The sequence below is a fragment of the Schistocerca piceifrons genome, chromosome 4, assembly GCF_021461385.2.
Source record: "Schistocerca piceifrons isolate TAMUIC-IGC-003096 chromosome 4, iqSchPice1.1, whole genome shotgun sequence".
NCBI lineage: Eukaryota > Metazoa > Arthropoda > Insecta > Orthoptera > Acrididae > Schistocerca > Schistocerca piceifrons.
In genome coordinates, this window is record NC_060141.1 from 498,660,018 (window position 1) to 498,678,564 (window position 18,547).

The 18,547-nt window shown below is 35.6% G+C and overlaps 1 protein-coding gene across 2 annotated transcripts in view; it reads left to right on the top strand.

The window, feature by feature from the left end:
* The window catches only part of LOC124796396 (SIN3-HDAC complex-associated factor), a 29,458-nt gene extending 12,534 nt beyond the window's left edge, over positions 1-16,924 (top strand). Inside the window, exons 1-6 of one of the 2 annotated variants that reach the window (XM_047260567.1) lie at positions 50-188; positions 313-413; positions 950-1,103; positions 9,602-9,794; positions 10,155-10,356; positions 10,564-16,924. In XM_047260567.1, coding sequence (XP_047116523.1) covers positions 340-413; positions 950-1,103; positions 9,602-9,794; positions 10,155-10,356; positions 10,564-10,942 — 1,002 coding nt within the window. In that variant the 5' untranslated portion in view covers positions 50-188; positions 313-339 and the 3' untranslated portion in view covers positions 10,943-16,924. Of the gene's footprint in view, positions 1-49; positions 189-312; positions 414-949; positions 1,104-9,601; positions 9,795-10,154; positions 10,357-10,563 lie in introns of those variants that run through there. The other variant, XM_047260566.1, reaches the window with a different exon arrangement.
* The last annotated feature ends 1,623 nt before the right edge of the window (positions 16,925-18,547 follow it).

Here is an 18,547-nt window from a genome sequence, read left to right on the forward strand (position 1 = left end):
TGGGCCCAAGGCCGGTCGACTGGTCGCCGGGGGTCAATGCGCGAGCAAACCGGCAACGCTGCCACCGCCGCTGTCGCCGCCTGTATCAACAAAAGATTGCTCAAAACAACCACGGCGTCCTGCGGACATGACGATCTAGTGAATCTGTCCCAATGACCCGATAGTTTAGAGTACCTGCTGGGAACAGTGTTAGTTGATTTGTTATGTGCATGTAGAACTTCGCCGGCTGCCGGGAACCACCAGCGATGGAGCAGCTTCGCCGATGAGCGTACAAGCTACAGACGCTAAGCATCTTACTCTTGTGTGTTTTAGGTAACTGAGGGGAAAGAAGTATCGACAATGTTTAGCTTTCATAAACCGAAGGTATACAGGTCTTCCACGGGCTGTTGCATTTGCAGAGCAAAATCTAGCAGGTAAGTTGAACCACTATATAACATTTAATAAACTTGACACTAGAACTGTTGCCACCATAAACATAAGCAGATGTTAGTTACTTAGTACAGTTGCATATAAACCTATAGCTTACGTCGTCGTGGAGTGTTTCAATATTATATGTTTTGACTCCGTAGCTCAAACATTTTCGTTTTGACGATAGCATCCAGGCAGTCAATTCAAGTCTTAACAATAAATGAAGCCAAAATACGTAAATTTGTAGAAGTGCCCAGAATATACTCCGTAACATTTTCTGAAATTATAGGACAGTTTGTATGAAAAGCTCTTTACAAGTCACTTAATAAGGTTCCTTTTAGTGCATAGTTATCTTGCTGGGAGACCCCCCCCCCCACCCATTTTTGTTTGTGTGTGTGTGTGTGTGTGTGTGTGTGTGTGTGTGTGTGTGTGTGTGTGTGTAAAACATGACAAGTGGTGGTTACTAAGGAATGTATGTAGCGTTTATAGTGTTGTTGAAAATTTATACCCAAGTGATAATTGTTAATTCCTATTGTTTCAGTTCACGGTTTACAGATAGCAAAAAATATGAAGATGATTTTATGGACTGTTTCCAACTCCATGAGCGTCGCTCAGGAGAGATATGCAATGCATGTGTGTTATTGGTTAAGAGATGGAAGAAATTACCACCTGGCAGTGAACGGAACTGGAGACATGTAAGCTTATTAAAAATGATTTTGTCTGTTATTGTTTGCTGGTACCTAACTTTGTTTTTAAATGAGCTAAGTTTATTTGTATGCTATATTTATTATTCAAGTAAATCTAATTTGCTGCCGTACTAAGATAAGTGACACAACAGGAGCAACTTTGCAAGTTGGTTTCTCTCACCAGTGAGTGTTTTAAATGAAACAAGTGGTTGTGACTTTTTACAGAACGAAGTGGCACAGTGGTTAGCACACCTGACTCACCTTCAGGAGGCTGATGGTGCAAATATCTGTCCACCCATTAGACGTAGGTTTCTTGCAATTTCTCTAAATCGCTCCAGGCAAATGTGGCTGTAGTTCCTTTGAAAAGGGCATGGCCAATTTCATTCTCATCCTTGTGTAATCAGAGCTTGTGCGTGTTCTGTGATGACCATACTGTCGACAGGACAGTATTTGGGGATGTAATCAGTTAACATACTCAACTCTGTTGCATGAAAGTGGCATTTGGATTGGAACAGGAATATTATTGCACTTAAGTACTGCCAGTTCTCATTGCCCATTTTCTTCTCTTGTCTTGTAGCTGCAAGCAGTTATCCAAACTTGTCTTAGGTTATCCCTTCCTTAAGAGTTGTTTATAGAGTAAATTAATTTTATTCTCTGGAACTGGGGTTGTGCTAATCAGCCATTTTATGTTATGTGCTCAAAGGATTTGTGGAGTGTCACCTCTTTTCAGCTCATGACCAGCATAGTGACACTTGTTGTTTTCAGATACTGGTGTGAAGTGCTAAGACCATACCCCTGTGCCACCAACACATCCTGGACTTTATTTTCAGTTCTTGAATTCATAGCAGTTTTCCTGTAGGGACATTGTGATGGGCAGTGGTGGAGTCTATTGTTTTAGCTGCTAATTTTGATTAATTGTGGACATTAAATTTCTGTACTTGCATGCATATAGTTATTCAGAATTTACTATACTCACCTGTGTTCAAGTTTTCAAGATGCGTTACTGAGTGCTTAATTTTTTTGTGCCATTTAAATTCAGCAATTCTAGTCACATCATGGATTTGGCATAATGTCACAGTGAATAAAGACAACGCTTCTTATGACAGTCACTGAACATTGTTGTAATAATTCAGAAAGATAATGGTGATCTTTATATATGTAGCTGTAAAGTATTTGTAAACAATCAAGAATCATTCTTTTAGAGCATCGCAGTATATAAAGGTTTATCTAAATCGTATTCTTCTACTCTCCGAAGGAAGTTACGTTATGCAAAATCTCAATGCAGCAACTATGTCTATGGCCGTTTTCTTATACGAGTCATTACATAAGCTTCAAAGCTGATGCTAAAGCTGCCGACAGATTGGTTTATATATGTATTTAGTATATAAGTAGGTGAACTAGTTAAAAGCTTGACAAACTCTTTGTTGTTCTTAAAACCACTTTCAGGCTATATTAACCATTCCTGTCTGTAGTTTGTGGCCACAATTGGTGTTTTACAGATCAGAGGGTGGAATGTCGGATCTCTTAATCAGGCAGGTTAGAAAATTTAGAAAAGGAAATGGATAGGTTAAAGTTAGATATAGTGGGAATTAGTGAAGATCGGTGGCAGGAGCAGGACTTCTGGTCAGGTGAATACAGGATTATAAGTACAAAATGCATATGGACTGCAGAAAGAGGAACATGCCAGATAGAATTTTGCACAGAGTGTAAGTTAATCATCGCTAACACGTGGTTAAAGAATCATGAGAGAAGGTTGTATATGTGGAAGAGACCTGGAGACATGGGAAGGTTTCATATTGGTTATATAATGGTAACAGGTTTCAGAACCAGGTTTTAAATTGAAATTTTTAGGGGTGGATGTTTACTTTGACCATAATTTATTGGTTATCATCTGCAGATTAAAACTGAATAAGCTGCAAAAAGGCAGGATTTTTAAGGAGATGGGACCTGGATAAACTGAAAGATCCAGAGGTTGCAGAGTGTTTCAGAGAGAACATTAGGGAACAATTGATAAGAACTGGGGAAAGAAATACAGAAGAAGAAGAATGGGTAGCTTTGAGAGATGAAATAGTGAAGGCAGCGGAGGATCCAGTAGGTAAAAAGACAAGGGCTAGTAGAAATCCTTGGATAACACAAGAGGCATTGAATTTGATCAATGAAAGGAAAATATAAAAGTACAGTAAATGAAACAGGTGAAAGGCAATAAATACAAACTTCTAAAAAAGAAGATTGACAGAAAGTGCAAAATGGCTAAGCAGGAATGGCAAGAGGACAAATTTGAGGATATAGAAGCATATATCACTAGAGGTAAGATAGATACTGCCTACAGAAAAGTTAGAGACTTTTAGAAAAAAGAGAACCTTCTGTGTGAATATAAAGAACACAGATGGAAGACCAGTCCTAAGCAAAGAAGAGCAGAAAGGTGGAAGGAGTATATAGAGGACCTAAAAAAAGGGTGATGTACTTGAGGGCAAAATTATAGAAAGGGAAGAGGATTTAGATGAAGATGAGAAGAGAGATATGAAACGAGAATTTGAGAAAGCACCGAAAGACTTAGTAGAAACAAGGCCCAGGGGTAGACGACATTCTGTAAGAGTTACTGATAGCATTGGGAGAGCCAGCCATGAGAAAATTCTTCCATCTGGTGAGCAAGGTGTATGAGACAGGCAGTATACCATCAGACTTCATGAAGAATATAATAATTTCAATTCCAAGAAAGCAAGTGCTGACAGGTGTGAAAATTACTGAACTACAAGTTTTATAAGTCATGGTTGCAAAATACTAACATGGATTCTATAAAAAAGAATGGAAAAATTGGTAGAAACTGATGTCGGAGAAATCAGTTTGTATTCTGGAGAAATGTAGGAATACATGAAGCAGTAAAAGAACCTACAATTTCTCATAGAAGATAGGTTAAGATAAGGCAAAACTACGTTTAAATTGTTTGTAGACTTACAGAAAGCTTCTGACAGCATTGACTGGTATGCTCTTTCAAATTCTGAAGGTGGCAGGGGTAAAATACAGAGAGCGAAGGCTATTTACAATTTGTACAGAAACCAGATGGCAGTAATAAGAGTCGAAGGGCACGAAAGGGAGCAGCGGTTGAGAAGGGAGTGAGACAAGGTTGTAGCCTATCCCCAGTGTTATTCAATCTGATGTTGAGCAAGCAGTAAAGGAAACAAAAGAAAAATTTGGAGTAGGAATTGGAAGTCCTGGGTGAAGAAATAAAAACTTTGAGATCTGCCGATGACATTACAGTCCTGTGAGAGACAGCAAAATACTTAGAAGAGCAGTTGAATGGAATGGACAGTGTCTTGAAAAGAGGATATAAGATGGAACAACAACAAAAACATAATGAGGGTAATGGAATGTAGTTTAGTTAAATCAGGTGATGCTGGGAGGAATCAGATTAGGAAATGAGACACGTAAGTAGTAAATATTGCTATTTGGGGATCAAAATAACTGATGATGGTCGAAATAGAGAGGATATAAAATGTAGGCTGGCTGTGGCAAGAAAATCATTTCTGAAGAAGAGAAATTTGTTAACAGGGAGTTTAGATTTGTCAGGAAGCCCTTTCTGAAAGTATTTGTGTGGAAGTGAAACAGACGATAAACAGTGTAGATAAGAAGTGAATAGAAGCTTTTGAAATGTGGTGTTACAGAAGAATGCTCAATATTAGATGGGTAGATCAAATAACTAATGAAGAGGTACTGAATAGAATTGGGAAGAAGAGAAATTTGTGACACAACCTGGCTAGATGAAGGGATCGGTTGGGAGAACACATTCTGAGGCATCAAGGGGTCAGCAATTGAGTACTGCAGGGAGGGAAGAGGGGGAGGGGGGAGTTGTAGATGGTGACCAAGAGACGAATACAGAAGCAGTTTCAGAAGGATGTAGGTTACAACAGTTACTTGGAGATGAAGAGGCTTGCACAGGATAGAGCTGCATCAAACCATTCTTTGGACTGAAGACCACAGCAACAACTCTTTTAAATGTTTTTGTTTATTAACTTGCACCTGTTCATCTTTGCAGGAGGACCGTTAGTAGTTAGTGGGTTCAAGCTTTCCAACAAAGAGCTCTACTTTGTCAGCACAGAAAACTGTACACTTATCTAAAAAAATAGTCTTACCTAACCTCATATGATTGCACATCAGTGCAGTTTCACGTGAGATACTGCTTGATGGGTTAATTTACAAAAAATATTTTAGTTAGGTTAAATCAAAGGATTTGTAGCGAGCTCGTCAAGATTGTAGGAAAGCAGTCAAGAATCTGTTTTGTAAGAAATACGTGGGATGGACCAGGAGGAATGATCAGTATTCAGGAACATGTCAAGAACAATCATTTGAAGCAAAACAGCGTATTAAAAGTAGGCTCTAAAATGTGTATCGTAAGGGGTAAGAGCACTTCATCTCCAATGCTGTGGAACATACCTTTTCTACTGCAGTCTCTTTGTTTTCCATAGTTTTAGAGGTAGTAATATGGACAATACAAGAAAAAAGTCCAGTAAACATGGGCTCTTAAAGTGCATAGCTTAGAAATCTGAGCACCTGTTCATCTTCTACGCATTTGAGAGAACATGTTCACAATTTTTTCTTGTTTTGATCCATATTGCCACCTCCCTAAACATGGAAGGCAAAGAGCTTGTAGTAGAAGAGATTTGTTTCACAGTATCGAAGCCAAAGTAATTCTCATAGCTCTAAAGGTACACATTAAAGATGAATAGTATAATGATATTAGTGATCTAATTATTTTTCCCGGGTTTTAATTGGTGAATATGCTAAAAGTTGTTGTATTTGTCTGCTGTGACAGGTATCCAATCGACAATTTCTCAGCCATTGATTGGGTCTGCAAAATGTTGTCGGTTTCAGTTAATAGGAACCCCAACTGCACAAATACGTGTCTTGTGACTGGTTTCAGGCTATCCTCAAGTCACCAGAAACTAGTTTGCCTGAAAACAAGGCCATATAACATTAAAACAAGATGATAGCAGCTACATAATATTGTTTAAAAATTTGGTGTTCGTGTAAAATGCATATAGTGGTCAGCAGTGCTTAATTTGTATAAAAAAAGAAGAAAAAGGTGACCTCCTTGGGGGGTGGGGGTGGAATTCAGAGGTACCAGTGTGTGGTACTGTCACTGGAGGGAGGTCAGCATATAAAAGGTAAATACCATTAGTTCCATGGTTTCCAGCTCTGAGTTTGTCAGGCTTGTCAATGTTTCTGAGAGTGTCAGAATCATACTCTTCTAAAAGTGGGTATGGTTTGTTGAAATGTCTTGCTGTTTTGATGAACTCACCCAACTAAAACCCAAGAACATTTTATTAGTTGAAGCAACAGTGAAAACAACAAGATCATAGAAATCATTTTTTTAAATTTGCCAGTGTCAAGGCACTGGTGAAGTACAATGAATTGTCGAGTTTATAGGGAGGGTGAGTAAAAGAGAGCCAGAGGGGGCAGGGAAAACAGTCTAAATACCATCTGAGTGTAAATAAAACCCCTTAGACTGTTTGGAAACCAAATGAAATTAATGTGAATTACGTGTAATGTCCAGCGGAGAAGATAAAGTTCATCAACAAAAATTTAAAAGAAACAGTAAGGCAGTGCGGATGTGTTTCGATGAGTATAACTGTCTCAGAACATAAATAAATTTGACAACAAGGGAGCCAATATAACTCATGTTGTGTATGTTTAAGTTTCCCTGACCTTATTTGACTCGTTTATCACCTTATGATATGTGGTGAGTAAACAAATAATAATTTGAGTAGTTATTCCTTTAATTTGTACATATACTGTGCAAAGCTTCTATGACCTTGTTTTGAGTCTTGTCTTTATGCAGGCTAATTAGTAATCATTTGAGAATGGGTTAGGAGTCAAAACTGGAAGCAAGTTACAGAAAACTGTAAGTGCTTTTGTTGAACTTGATAAAAGCTGCACATACCCTGTGTCCAAGATATGAGAATGCTTAAAAAATAATAAAATGTTGTCACTTTGTTAGTGATTGCACTGTGAATCATAACCTGACCATCTACAGGATGTTTGGAGGTTCTGAGGTCCGTGGCTGAGTTGTTCTAAAATTTCTGTGTTTTTTCCATTTACTTGTTGTTCATATTTTGTTGGACAAAAATTACTTTGTAGACTGCTCTCTCATTTGTAGTGTTATCAAATGCTTTTCAGTCATGCAGTGCTCTGTGACTAACAACAAAGGAAACATGATTACTGACTCTGTCTCCATACAGAGAGTGAAAAAGATATACAGTTCGTAACTTGAGTAGTTCGAGAAATAAACTTAAGATAAAAATGCACTCACGATTTCTGCAGCCTTTCATTTGCATGCTGCTGTTCTTAATGGTTCTCGTTATGGTGGGAAGTGAATGTGGTAAATCTTTATCAAAAGTGGTCAGATAGTCACTTTGATTGTTCATAATATCCTATGCTTCATAAATGAAGTTAGCTGGCAATTTGTTTCACTCTCATAGGTTTAATCTGTGCTGTTAGGTCTCATACTAACCACAACCTCAGAAATTGTGATACCTTTCAGAATAACAGCCAGGTATTTGTGAGAAATATACAAGTTCAATTAAAAATGACCATTAGGTCACAAACTTGAAAACTGACATATTTAGTGGGAAAACGATTAAATTGAATTCTCTCATTGGCTGCTGTACACTTGACACATTAGTCGTTGACACTGTAAGTGCCCTTTAGACCGTACTTGTTCTCCTAGTGCCACATTGCTTCTGCCATTCTTTTGTATGGAACCCACCACTCTTAGTCTTTCCAAAAGAAGTGGTGCAATGGTTGAGGCACTGAACCTGAATGACTATTCACATTAATTTTCCCTTTTCCATAAATTGTCAGAATGGTTACTTTTAAAATTACATGGCTGGCATCTTCTGCCCGTCGTAGCTTGTGTGCCATCTCTGACGTCATCATTGATCCTCTCTTCCTTTTATTGTTATCCTGCATAAGTTTCAGAATGCGGATATCAACCTACGTTTGCAAAAGAGTAATTTGATGGTCATATATACACTGGGCACTGCCAAAGTTTGTTACTCCTTAATTACCATTATTTTTTACAGGAAGAAGTTTAGAAAGTAATTATGGTTTCAGCTGTTATCTTCTTTAAGATTGCACATCATCTTGGATATTCTAGCTGTGTAACATGTGCAAATTCATCACATCCTATATCAGACACAGTTTTAACTTGCATTGCTGTTTAGTTGATACATTAAAATATATACAGTAAAACCCCATATTTACGAACCCATTTTTAAGGAATACTTTTGTTGGTCCCGGCGATAACACCATAAAAACACTGTTCCTGAAATTCTGTTTTAATGAACCACGCTTCTTTTAAATCCCACTTTTAATGAATAAGTGTGTTACAATTCACAAATTAAAATATGGTCTGCAGCTGCACTTCTTGTTTTTGGACATTAAATCATAACGTTAGGCTTTCATAATTTGCATCCTTAAAATCGATGTCCACGTTAGTGTTCGGATATTGGTCTTGTATGGATAGTTGTGAAGTTATTAAGATTGGTGAATGTTATCATTTGAAAACACAATTCTTCCACACACCCACTATGGACATGAGTGAGCTGTTTGCTGCTGATATTGGTGAAAAAACTGAAATTGGTGGTGAATGGGGGTGACGAGGATGGTGATGATGAAGATGTGGACTCAACACCAAGTTTTCTGCAGCTGTGGAAGGACTTGAGAAGGTTAGAAGGTACTTCTCATCCTTCGTTGTGGATGAGTCAGTTCTTAAAAGTATCAACCAGCTGGAACAACAACTTCTAAGAGTATGCTGTGCTGGAAGGAAGCAGCAGACTACTCTTCTAGATTTTTTTCAGAAATAAAGAAAGTATAGCAGTTTTATTCATTATTGTGATATCTAATTCATTGAGTGCCATTAGCTACATAAAATTTTCTCCTTTTATCAAGATACCAGTTTGAGTTTTGATGTAACCTAACATCCAGAATATCTTGAAAATATATATATATATATATATTGAGTAGTTTTAAGTTTGCCAAGAAACATTTTCGTGTTCACTGTATTTTTGTATGCAACACAAGGTGAGTTTGTGATTATGGAGTATTTATATGGCCTAAATAGCCTAGGTTCCGATTCTGGAACACTTATCTAGTGCATTTTGACCTAAATCTTTAGTTAAGGAAAACCCTCTTTTAAGGAACAAATTTTTTGGTCACCTGAGATTCGTTAAAAAGGATTTAACTATAAATCTTCTCCCATTTGAAGATAAGTGTATGTGAGCACATGATTGAGATTTGATCCCAGTGAAACAAATCTTCAACATTTTACTAATCATCTCTTTGTGTTTTTCCTTGTTCAAATGTTGCATGCTTGATTACAGTTAAAGTTTCTCAAGGCAAGTGGGAAGTTGTATTTGAGTTATAAAACCATCAAGTAAATACTTCCTTGGAAATACAGCAGTGTCTCTTTGAGATTTTATAATTGCCACCACTTTCTTTTTTTATGACAGGTTGTAGATGCCAGAGCTGGACCCGGTACAAAATCGCTTACAAAATTCAAATCAAAAAATAAAAAGAAACTGAAACAAAAAGGAGATACATCTCAAAAATTGGAAAAACTCATCAAGAAGAAGCACATCTACTTAAAGAATGATCGTTCGGCTCGTGAACAAAGTCCAGGAAGTTTAAGTGATGATGCCACAGGTATTTCAAACTTCATTTCACTTAAACAGAGTACTCCAAATATTGTCACATGTTATTTCTTGGTGTTGAACATTATCTTCATATAACTGCAGATTTATAGTGCAAGTTGGATGGGATAGTAATTGAAATTTGCTAATAAAAGAAAAATAATTTTTCTGTGGTATGTCTCTCACTCAAGTTTAATTAACTTTTCAACAGTGTCCATTATCATCTCGTGCCCCTCCTTTTGTGCAATAAATCTTTCTGTTTGAAATAACACAATTGCTTCAGTGATGTTGCATGAATTTTTATGACAGTGCCTTACTATTCTAATAAAACAAAAGTGAAGGGATATATATCGTCCAATCTTGTTCATCACAGGTGACGATTTCATAACAGATCTCAGCACACTCAGTAGAGCTCAAAGTCTGGCACCAAGCCCAACTCCAAGCGAAGAGATTGTGACAACAACTAAGCATCGCAACAAGGCTCATTCTCCCCACCGACGTGAGAAGGCTGCCAAACGTCGATCGGCACTTTCACCAACTATCAGCAGTTTCCTTGACATGACATTTTGGAAAAGGTCAGTATAAAGACTTTCCTTGTTTCTAGTTCATAAAATAGGAACCACAATAGACTACATACTGCATTATGCTGAGGACTAAATCTGAAAGTTGTAGCTGTGCTAGGAATCTTTGTTCTTACAAATTAGTCACATTAGTGTAATATAAAATGTCACAAATTACTTCAAAGCAGTTTAGATTGCAACTTACCATACTTGATATTTCAGGGAGAAAGTATGCTGTGGCACAATTTTCAAAGGGCCTTATGGTGAAGTCATTGTTGATCCTCGATTTCTGAAGCCGTGCCATGGCTGCAAACCAAAGCAGCGTGCAGAAGTACAATCAGTAGCAGGAAAAGAACCTGGGTCTTCTGGTGCCCCAGAATGCAGTAAGAACACTGGTGGTCCCAATAAGCTCACCAAATCCTACAGTGATTCTTCATCAGATTCAGGGTATGATGAGTCATCAAACCAGGGACCTGAAGCAGTGCGGTCCCGTAGAACTGCTTCCCGTGAAGATGCTGGAGTTCCAAGCAATCCTCTGGCGGAGTTTGCCATTCATGCTGCAAGCCGCTGTCAACAGAATGTGGCGAGCTCAGCTAATTAACGAAAATTTTGTTTCTAGTTTAAACTTAATTTATTGAAATATTGATGTTGTATGTACTTGTCTAAGAGTGAAACTGTTGTTCCACATGCCATTTTGCATTGGGTCCAAAATGAAAACCACAATCTCAAACTTCCACATGAGAAAGTTAGGTATAATTTCTGTGACTTGAATACAAACGGCCACATTATTTTAAGCTACTAAGAGCAATAACAGCCTTGACCGATTACCTGTCCATAAATTCACAGCATATCATTAATTACCCTCTATGTAAGGGGAAATAAAATGTGTCTTCATAAGAATACTGCCATCATCTACTCTCTGTACTTTGGTAAAATTTTACAGGAAGAAAATTGACTTTTTTATAACCAGTTCCTAAATGGAAAAAATTAAAATGTTGATACCATGACAATGTTATATAACAAATATTTGATCTTTAGCTTTGCATCATTGTCCTCAAAGAGGAAAGTGAAACTTTCGGTGTAAATTTGCTGTTCAGTATATCGGTGAGGAAAAGTTTATTTGCAGTGTAATTTTTATGAGTGAAATGGCATTTGACAGATGAAGCAGAATTTTATATGAGAAAATTGTATTTAAACTTGACATTTTATGCATTTAAATTTTATAGGTGTGCAGTGTCCCTTTTAATGTAGCTTCTGTTGTTTAAAACTGGTTTTAGTTAACTACACTATGGCAGCAGAAAGTTTCCTTTCTATAATAGTGTTCAATACTCAACAATTTTTTTAGTGACAATCCAACATCTAGTCTGAAGAGCACTTATCTTTTTTTTATATAAATGTCATTTTATTGTTGTGTAATAAAATATAATTCCTATATGTTCAGATTTGAGACTGAAGTGTTTCAATGCTTGGTGTCTGGGAATGAAATTTTTGAATCTCTTAATCACTGATTCTTTGATTTTTTTCTGAAACTGAATGTTTTTCTCTGTTATCTGTTGTGTGCATGTATGTGTGTGTACACGAGTGCGTGTGACTGTATGTAACTGGCTCTTTGTTTTCGCTCTTTGATTATTCAGTTATTTATATTTGACATTTTTAATAATTTAGAGACTGATGACAAATGAAGGTTAATGAACTAGTAATCAAACTGTTGGTTACTGCTGAACTACTGCCATAGGTTATAAATGTGAGAGTCCTGAGAACTCTTCCAATATTTTTTCATGTTGTGATCTCATCTTATTAAATATGGATAGTATTCAGAATCTTAATTTACTTGTCCCACATTTTGAGGTGCAAATAATTGTGGTGTTTGCACAACATTGATACCAGAATGTGCAAATAGTTATAAAAGTGATTTATTAAGTATTATTAAAATGTTTGGAACAGGTTGCCTGTGTTCCAGCCAGCAGAGTATTAGTAGCTATTGACTATTAAATACTTTAGACTTTATTTTTGTTTTTTCTCCACATTTTATGTTCAATAAATTGTATTCAGCATATAATTATGCTCATTGTTGAATGCAGTGCTATTATTCTTTAAAAAGTTATGTATGCATATATTCTCTGATCTTTATATTTCAGTAATGACTTAATGTGTGAAAGTGCAATTCAAAATCTATGGTGCCACATGCTGTTGATTTGTGTGTATTTCTACCAAGAAATCTGTGCATTACCTTCACCTGTTTAAGGAATTAATCAGGAATATCTTACTGTTACAAACAGAAATACTCATAAATCACCAGTTACCTTGCAGGCTGATGTAGATTGTTCTATGAATATTCAGTAAAAAGCAATCTTATGTTAAATGAGGTTAATATTTTTTGTGTATTAGTAGTATGGATTGTAATGTGTAAATATGTGTTGAAAGAGTAATGTGTGCATTTGTTTGTAACCTATATTGTGAAACATTGTTCAAGATTTTCAAATTATATGAGGTGAGTTTAAAGTTTACACCTCAGCTCATTTTAATGAGTAAATGTAAGAAGAAAAATAAAATTCTGAATGTTGTGATGGCTATTAGTGACTTTTTGACAAACCATAGGTTGATTTATGCACACTGATCTCAGGGTTGCATGTAAAATGTGTTGAACAGTTTGTTTTTTACAGTTTGCAAAAAGCAACAGTTTTTGACTATGCCAATTTTTGCATGTATATTGGAGATAGAAGTTGTAATAAAATTAGGAAACCAATTTTTGTGTACAAACTGAACTTTAATGTGTAGTGTAAATTGAATCCCTTGCCAAATACTGGATGACTTTATATCATGTAGATTGCTAACACTATTGATTATATTAAATCTTGAATTGGATTTATCAATAGTTTAAACAAATTTGTGTGTTGATATAAATATACTGTTCTGTATATTACAAATGAAAAAGCATTTAAAATAGAGCTAAATTTAAACAAAGTGAGTTATTGATTTCATGTAGTTATATTTGTGATCAGTTCCCATTGTTTCATTAATCACCCACCAGAAAAATCTTGTTTTGCTGCTAATGCTTATATTTTTTATCATACACATCTCCTGCATTCACACTGTGAGTGTGTGGTCCATAACAAAAATTCTGATTTAGAATACATCAGTGTCATAACCACTGAAGAAGCTATGCATTATGACCTTTGAAAGTGCTGAATATCTCGTATCTTAAACAGGAATTAATGATCATTTTGGTAAGTTACTATAATATACAACAAATGTATTTTGCTCCATTTTGGCAGCCAGACAAATGATTTAGTATCCCAGATTCATTATTTTTGTGCTGAATTAAATTAAAATTGTCATGTTCTTGCCATATATACATAAAAATACTGCAGATGATAGTCATTAATTACTGTAAGGATGCAATTACCTAATTCATTATTGGATGTGGAGATTGTGCAATTAAAAAATTGCCAGCAACTGCCTTTAAATTGTGTTTTTATTCAATTTTGTTTTTTATATTTTTCTGTAGATATATCTGTTGTTTCATGAAACACACAATTCACTTTTAAAAAGTTCCACATGTGTGTGCTAATATATACTGTTGGATATATTTTGAGTGGATACTGAGTAGTCATTTTGATTTTGCAGTGGAAATATTATTTTGTAAAATTTTTTTATCATGATAAATATTGTCATGTAAATAGTTACATTTCACAGTGTTAGTTGAAGCATCTGTGAAAGTGAACAATCATTATTTTCAAATTGGCAGTTTTAAGACTTTTGTTTTCAGTTCTTACTTACATCTTCCACATATATCTAATTAGTGTTTTGGTTAATAGTAGCACAAAATAAGAGGATTCTTTTTACACATCTAGTACATATTTTCAGTTTTGAACTTAACAGAAAACTTGCTATCCAACACACTGTAAAAATGAGTTGCAGTTTGCTATTATGTTGCATCTGTATCTTGAAAACTGTTCTAATTTTGCAGTAAAATTTTTCTCAGTGTTTAAATGTATAATCAGTGCATGAGTAGATATTTACAAAGCTGCAAAGCTAGTCAAAAATTTACCTTCTGTCATCAATCTACCCCTGCAGTACAAGTTAGCATTTCTTTTCCACAGTTTCTATTTCCAGGGTCAACTAAATGATTAAAATTTTTGTTCAACAACACATTGTTATTATATAAGAAAATCAATTCATAAGACATAAAATGAACATTACAATTTTATAGGATTGTGATGAATGCTGTAGTTGCTAGTTCTCTTGACGTTCATATGTAACCTCTCTTCAGTTATTGCTTATCTGATCTAACTAGTAAATGGTTGTTCATAGAATTAGGTGCTACACACATTTGTACCTGACCATCAAGAAATCTGCATGTATAATACTTTATCCAGAACCTATGCACCCAGTCTTGGTAATTGGAAGTGGGCAAACTTTGTTCTTGGAAGCACTTCTCTTGTACACCATATAAAAATTGTTTTCTTCAATTAATTGAAACTTGATTGAGGTATTACCGATTACAACTCCTGGAATCAGTCCAAAGAACCAGAAATATGGAAAGTACAGTTTAACACTGCCTTTAAGATTTGACTGTGTGTTGGATGGTTTCCATTTTCCGAGAAATTGCTGAGACTGGCTTTCGTACTTCCAGGTTCAATATAACCTTACCTTCATAAACATCTAATCAAATCATCACGTGTATTTTATGACAATAGCAGCAACAGAACTGCTCGAACTTTAAAACTAATTTTGAAACCTTGAATAAATTGATATTTATGACATTTTTTCCTTCAAGGTTGTTTCAGCCATTGTTAATGTATGCGTAGCACAAATTTCTAATGTTCAGCAGGGTAAAAACAATAATCTCAAATACCTTTCTGTAAAAATACAAAAAATGCAGTGCATGTTCAGAGTTTAATGCTTTTGTTAAGCTATCACATTACTAAATTCACTTTTAGGAAAACAACTTTGTAATGTGAAAATGCATGTATTTTAATTTTGGTGATTTTTGACCACTTTAAAAATTCAGCCAATTAATGATTTTAGACTGCAGGTTAATGCTGCACTTTAATTTCTTTGTGTTGCTTGTACAAGGACATCAGTACATGGATACTTTTTTCTTATGTTTATTTCACTTGGCTCACACACACACACACAAAATTGGTTCTGTGAATAACTTTTTAATTATTAATAGATTTGATAAACAAGAAACAGCTCTATTCCGTGTGAGGCCCAACATTTATTTCTGGAGTAGGATGCAGTGGGCTGTTACTGTGGGTAAACCTTCTAAGAATTTTTGTCATTATGGTCTTGTAGATAGCATCTCTCTTTCTTCTATACATGTTGTACTTCAGTATTAGAAATTCATCAGTACTGTAAAGTCTCCTTAGTTCAGTGTGTCCCTCCAACAATAAGCAGATAAAAATACTGACTAATTTAATAATGTCATTGATAAATATTCATTTGTATGGCTGTCATGTAAGCAACTGTGTTCCATTGATAAATTAAATGCTGACATGTTCTTGCTCACTGTTTTGTACCTCACATTTTATAAGTAAATAATTGGGATATAGTAATTTAAGAAAAATATCCGATCAGAAAGAGTGAAATTCTAATGTGTTCCATTGAAGTTACCAATGGAATATTCATAACAACCTAAGCAAACTTAATTTTAAATAAAAAATAGTATTCTTCAGTGGGTATTGATACTGGAAAACTGAGTTAAATTGTGATTGTTTGCTTTACATGTAACTTATAACTTAATTTGTGAGTGAGGGAATTACCTGATATTCTTCCATAATTTCTCAATACATGCTCTGCTGATTCTTTGTTCTTGGTCATTGTCTGAAGACGGGTTCCCTTCTCTCTCTCTCTCACTCACTCTGACTCTAATACTGTGCTATCATTCATAATTTTAACGTAAGTAAACATTAAAAGGCTGTTCACTTACAGTGCGATCTAAAGTGTTTACAGTTATGAACTCTTAAATATTCACTCATGTCATGAACAAGCTGTTAACATTCATTTATGAAGATGTTTTCTCTTAGGGATTTAAAATACTCACATGCCATGATTTAGTCAAATGTAGTGCTCTTTCCCTTCCTACATGATACAGGCACAACCATAGGTATTCACATTTGGTACAAATTGAAAAGTCTGTTGATGAAATATTTTTCATCGTTCTTATTTTTAACAGCATCATCCATACAGCTGGTTTATAACAGCAGGACTTTGGAGCCAGCAGTTACATAATCAAAACAAAATCAGTATTATGTGTGTGTCTGAGAAACTGCCTTTTGTAGTTGCTGTACTTTGGTCTTAGATTTCATATCTTGAAAGTGTCTGTGTAGAGTAATGTAGTAACTCAGTATATTTTTTTCTGTGCTCATAATGCTAAAGATGTTTGTGATAATTTAATGATTTTCAAGACCAATATTGGAATGAAATACATGTAAAACTGTAAGACTAAATGGGTAACAGTGTTTTGAAATTTTGTACATCTTCTTGTATAGTTGCCCATGATTTTATGTGAAAGTGTGTACACTGGTGATTCTGTGAATGTTTTATTGTCCAAACACTGTGTAACTGATGCAATATATTTATAGTACTTTAAACAATGTGTCATAGGATGTTTTTATTATCCTTCAATCCTGTTAAAAATTCAAGTACAACTTTCAATTCCCATTTTACTTTTATTATATCCAAGTAACTGAGCCTTGGATGCTGCAAATACCTATGTGATGGCAAGATATATAGTTATATAAAAAAAATTATGTATTACCTGTTTTCTAAAACGTCACTGACAAAAGAAGACAATGTAAATCTGCAGTACCATAAAGAGAAAACTTCACAATATGATGAAGGGAAAATTGGTAGGTTGGGAAATCTTTGATGTCTTCGAGCATCTAGCCACCTAGGCTTTTCCCCTTGCATTAGTGATATTACAAACCTGGACCACATTCTGAATTGTGTTATAAAAATTGTCTGGAAGAATGCTCTCTCCCATTCTTTCATGTCATTAATTCTTGTACATTACAGGTAGGGTGCAAGATTTGCATTCTGTTGGATAGGGTTCAAAAATCTATCCAGGTACTGTGATTTAGACTTCCTGCGGTTTCTATAAATTATACTGGATATTTCCAAATGATGTTAAATTCTTTGTCCTACTTGTCCAACTGAGTTGTGTAATCATTCTTTACTATTTTGTGGCTAAGGAAGGAGATGAAAAGCAATTTTTCCTCCATTATATGTATGCTGTCATTGACAAAATGTATTTGTAAGACTGCTATTTTATCTATGAATCACATCATTAGTTGTAACAGATGTATACTGTATGGTTTGACTGCCATTCTTTACGTTGTGCAGTGTTCCCTTTGCATGGAAACGGAAGGCAGTGGTATATTGCATCCTGTTCAACATGTTACTTCTAGTAAGGCCACTTGGAGTTTATTGATTCTTGTACAGAAAGGAGGCTTAGAAAAATTTTTATGTCTCAAAGGCTTATCTGACAATTTGAAGTTATGGCGTGGAATATTTGCTAGAGATTTCAAAGGGCATATAGAGGAACTTTGTGTGTAACTGCAATACACCGAGGTGACAAATTGCACATGTACAGATGGCAGTAGTATTGCATATGCAAGTTATAAAAGTACAGGACATTGCAGAGGCATCATTTGTACTGAGGTCATTCATGTGAAAAGGCTTCCAACATGATTATGGCTGCACGTGGTAAGTAAGTCTTTAAATGTGGAATGGTAGTTGAGCTAGATGCATGGGGCACTCCATTTTAGATATCATTTGAGAAATCAGTATTCTGACAAGGGGAGGTTGCCAATTGTGAAATTCAGATTCGATTCATACTGCACATAATAAAAGCTCATGGCCGGAGGTGTGATGTGGCAAAGCACCAAGATGCACTTCTCAGCCATTGTCGAGAAAATCGACAGTTAAAAGAAACCGTTGCGGTGAAATACTCTCTACGATTAATAATTTTCTACAGCGTCGTGGCGCAGGGGTAAGTGCTCGGGTTCGTAATCCGTAGGTCGCCAGATCGAATCTCGCAACATGTTTTCGGCGAGCATTTGCAGCGTATTCTGGAACATTTCTTCCCCAATTACCACGGCTTCTTCGTTGATTGATGATGATGGTTCTGCTGCGATGCGATTACTGTTACGAAGGAGGCTTTCAAAATACACCAACACATTTTTCAATTGTTGTTTCG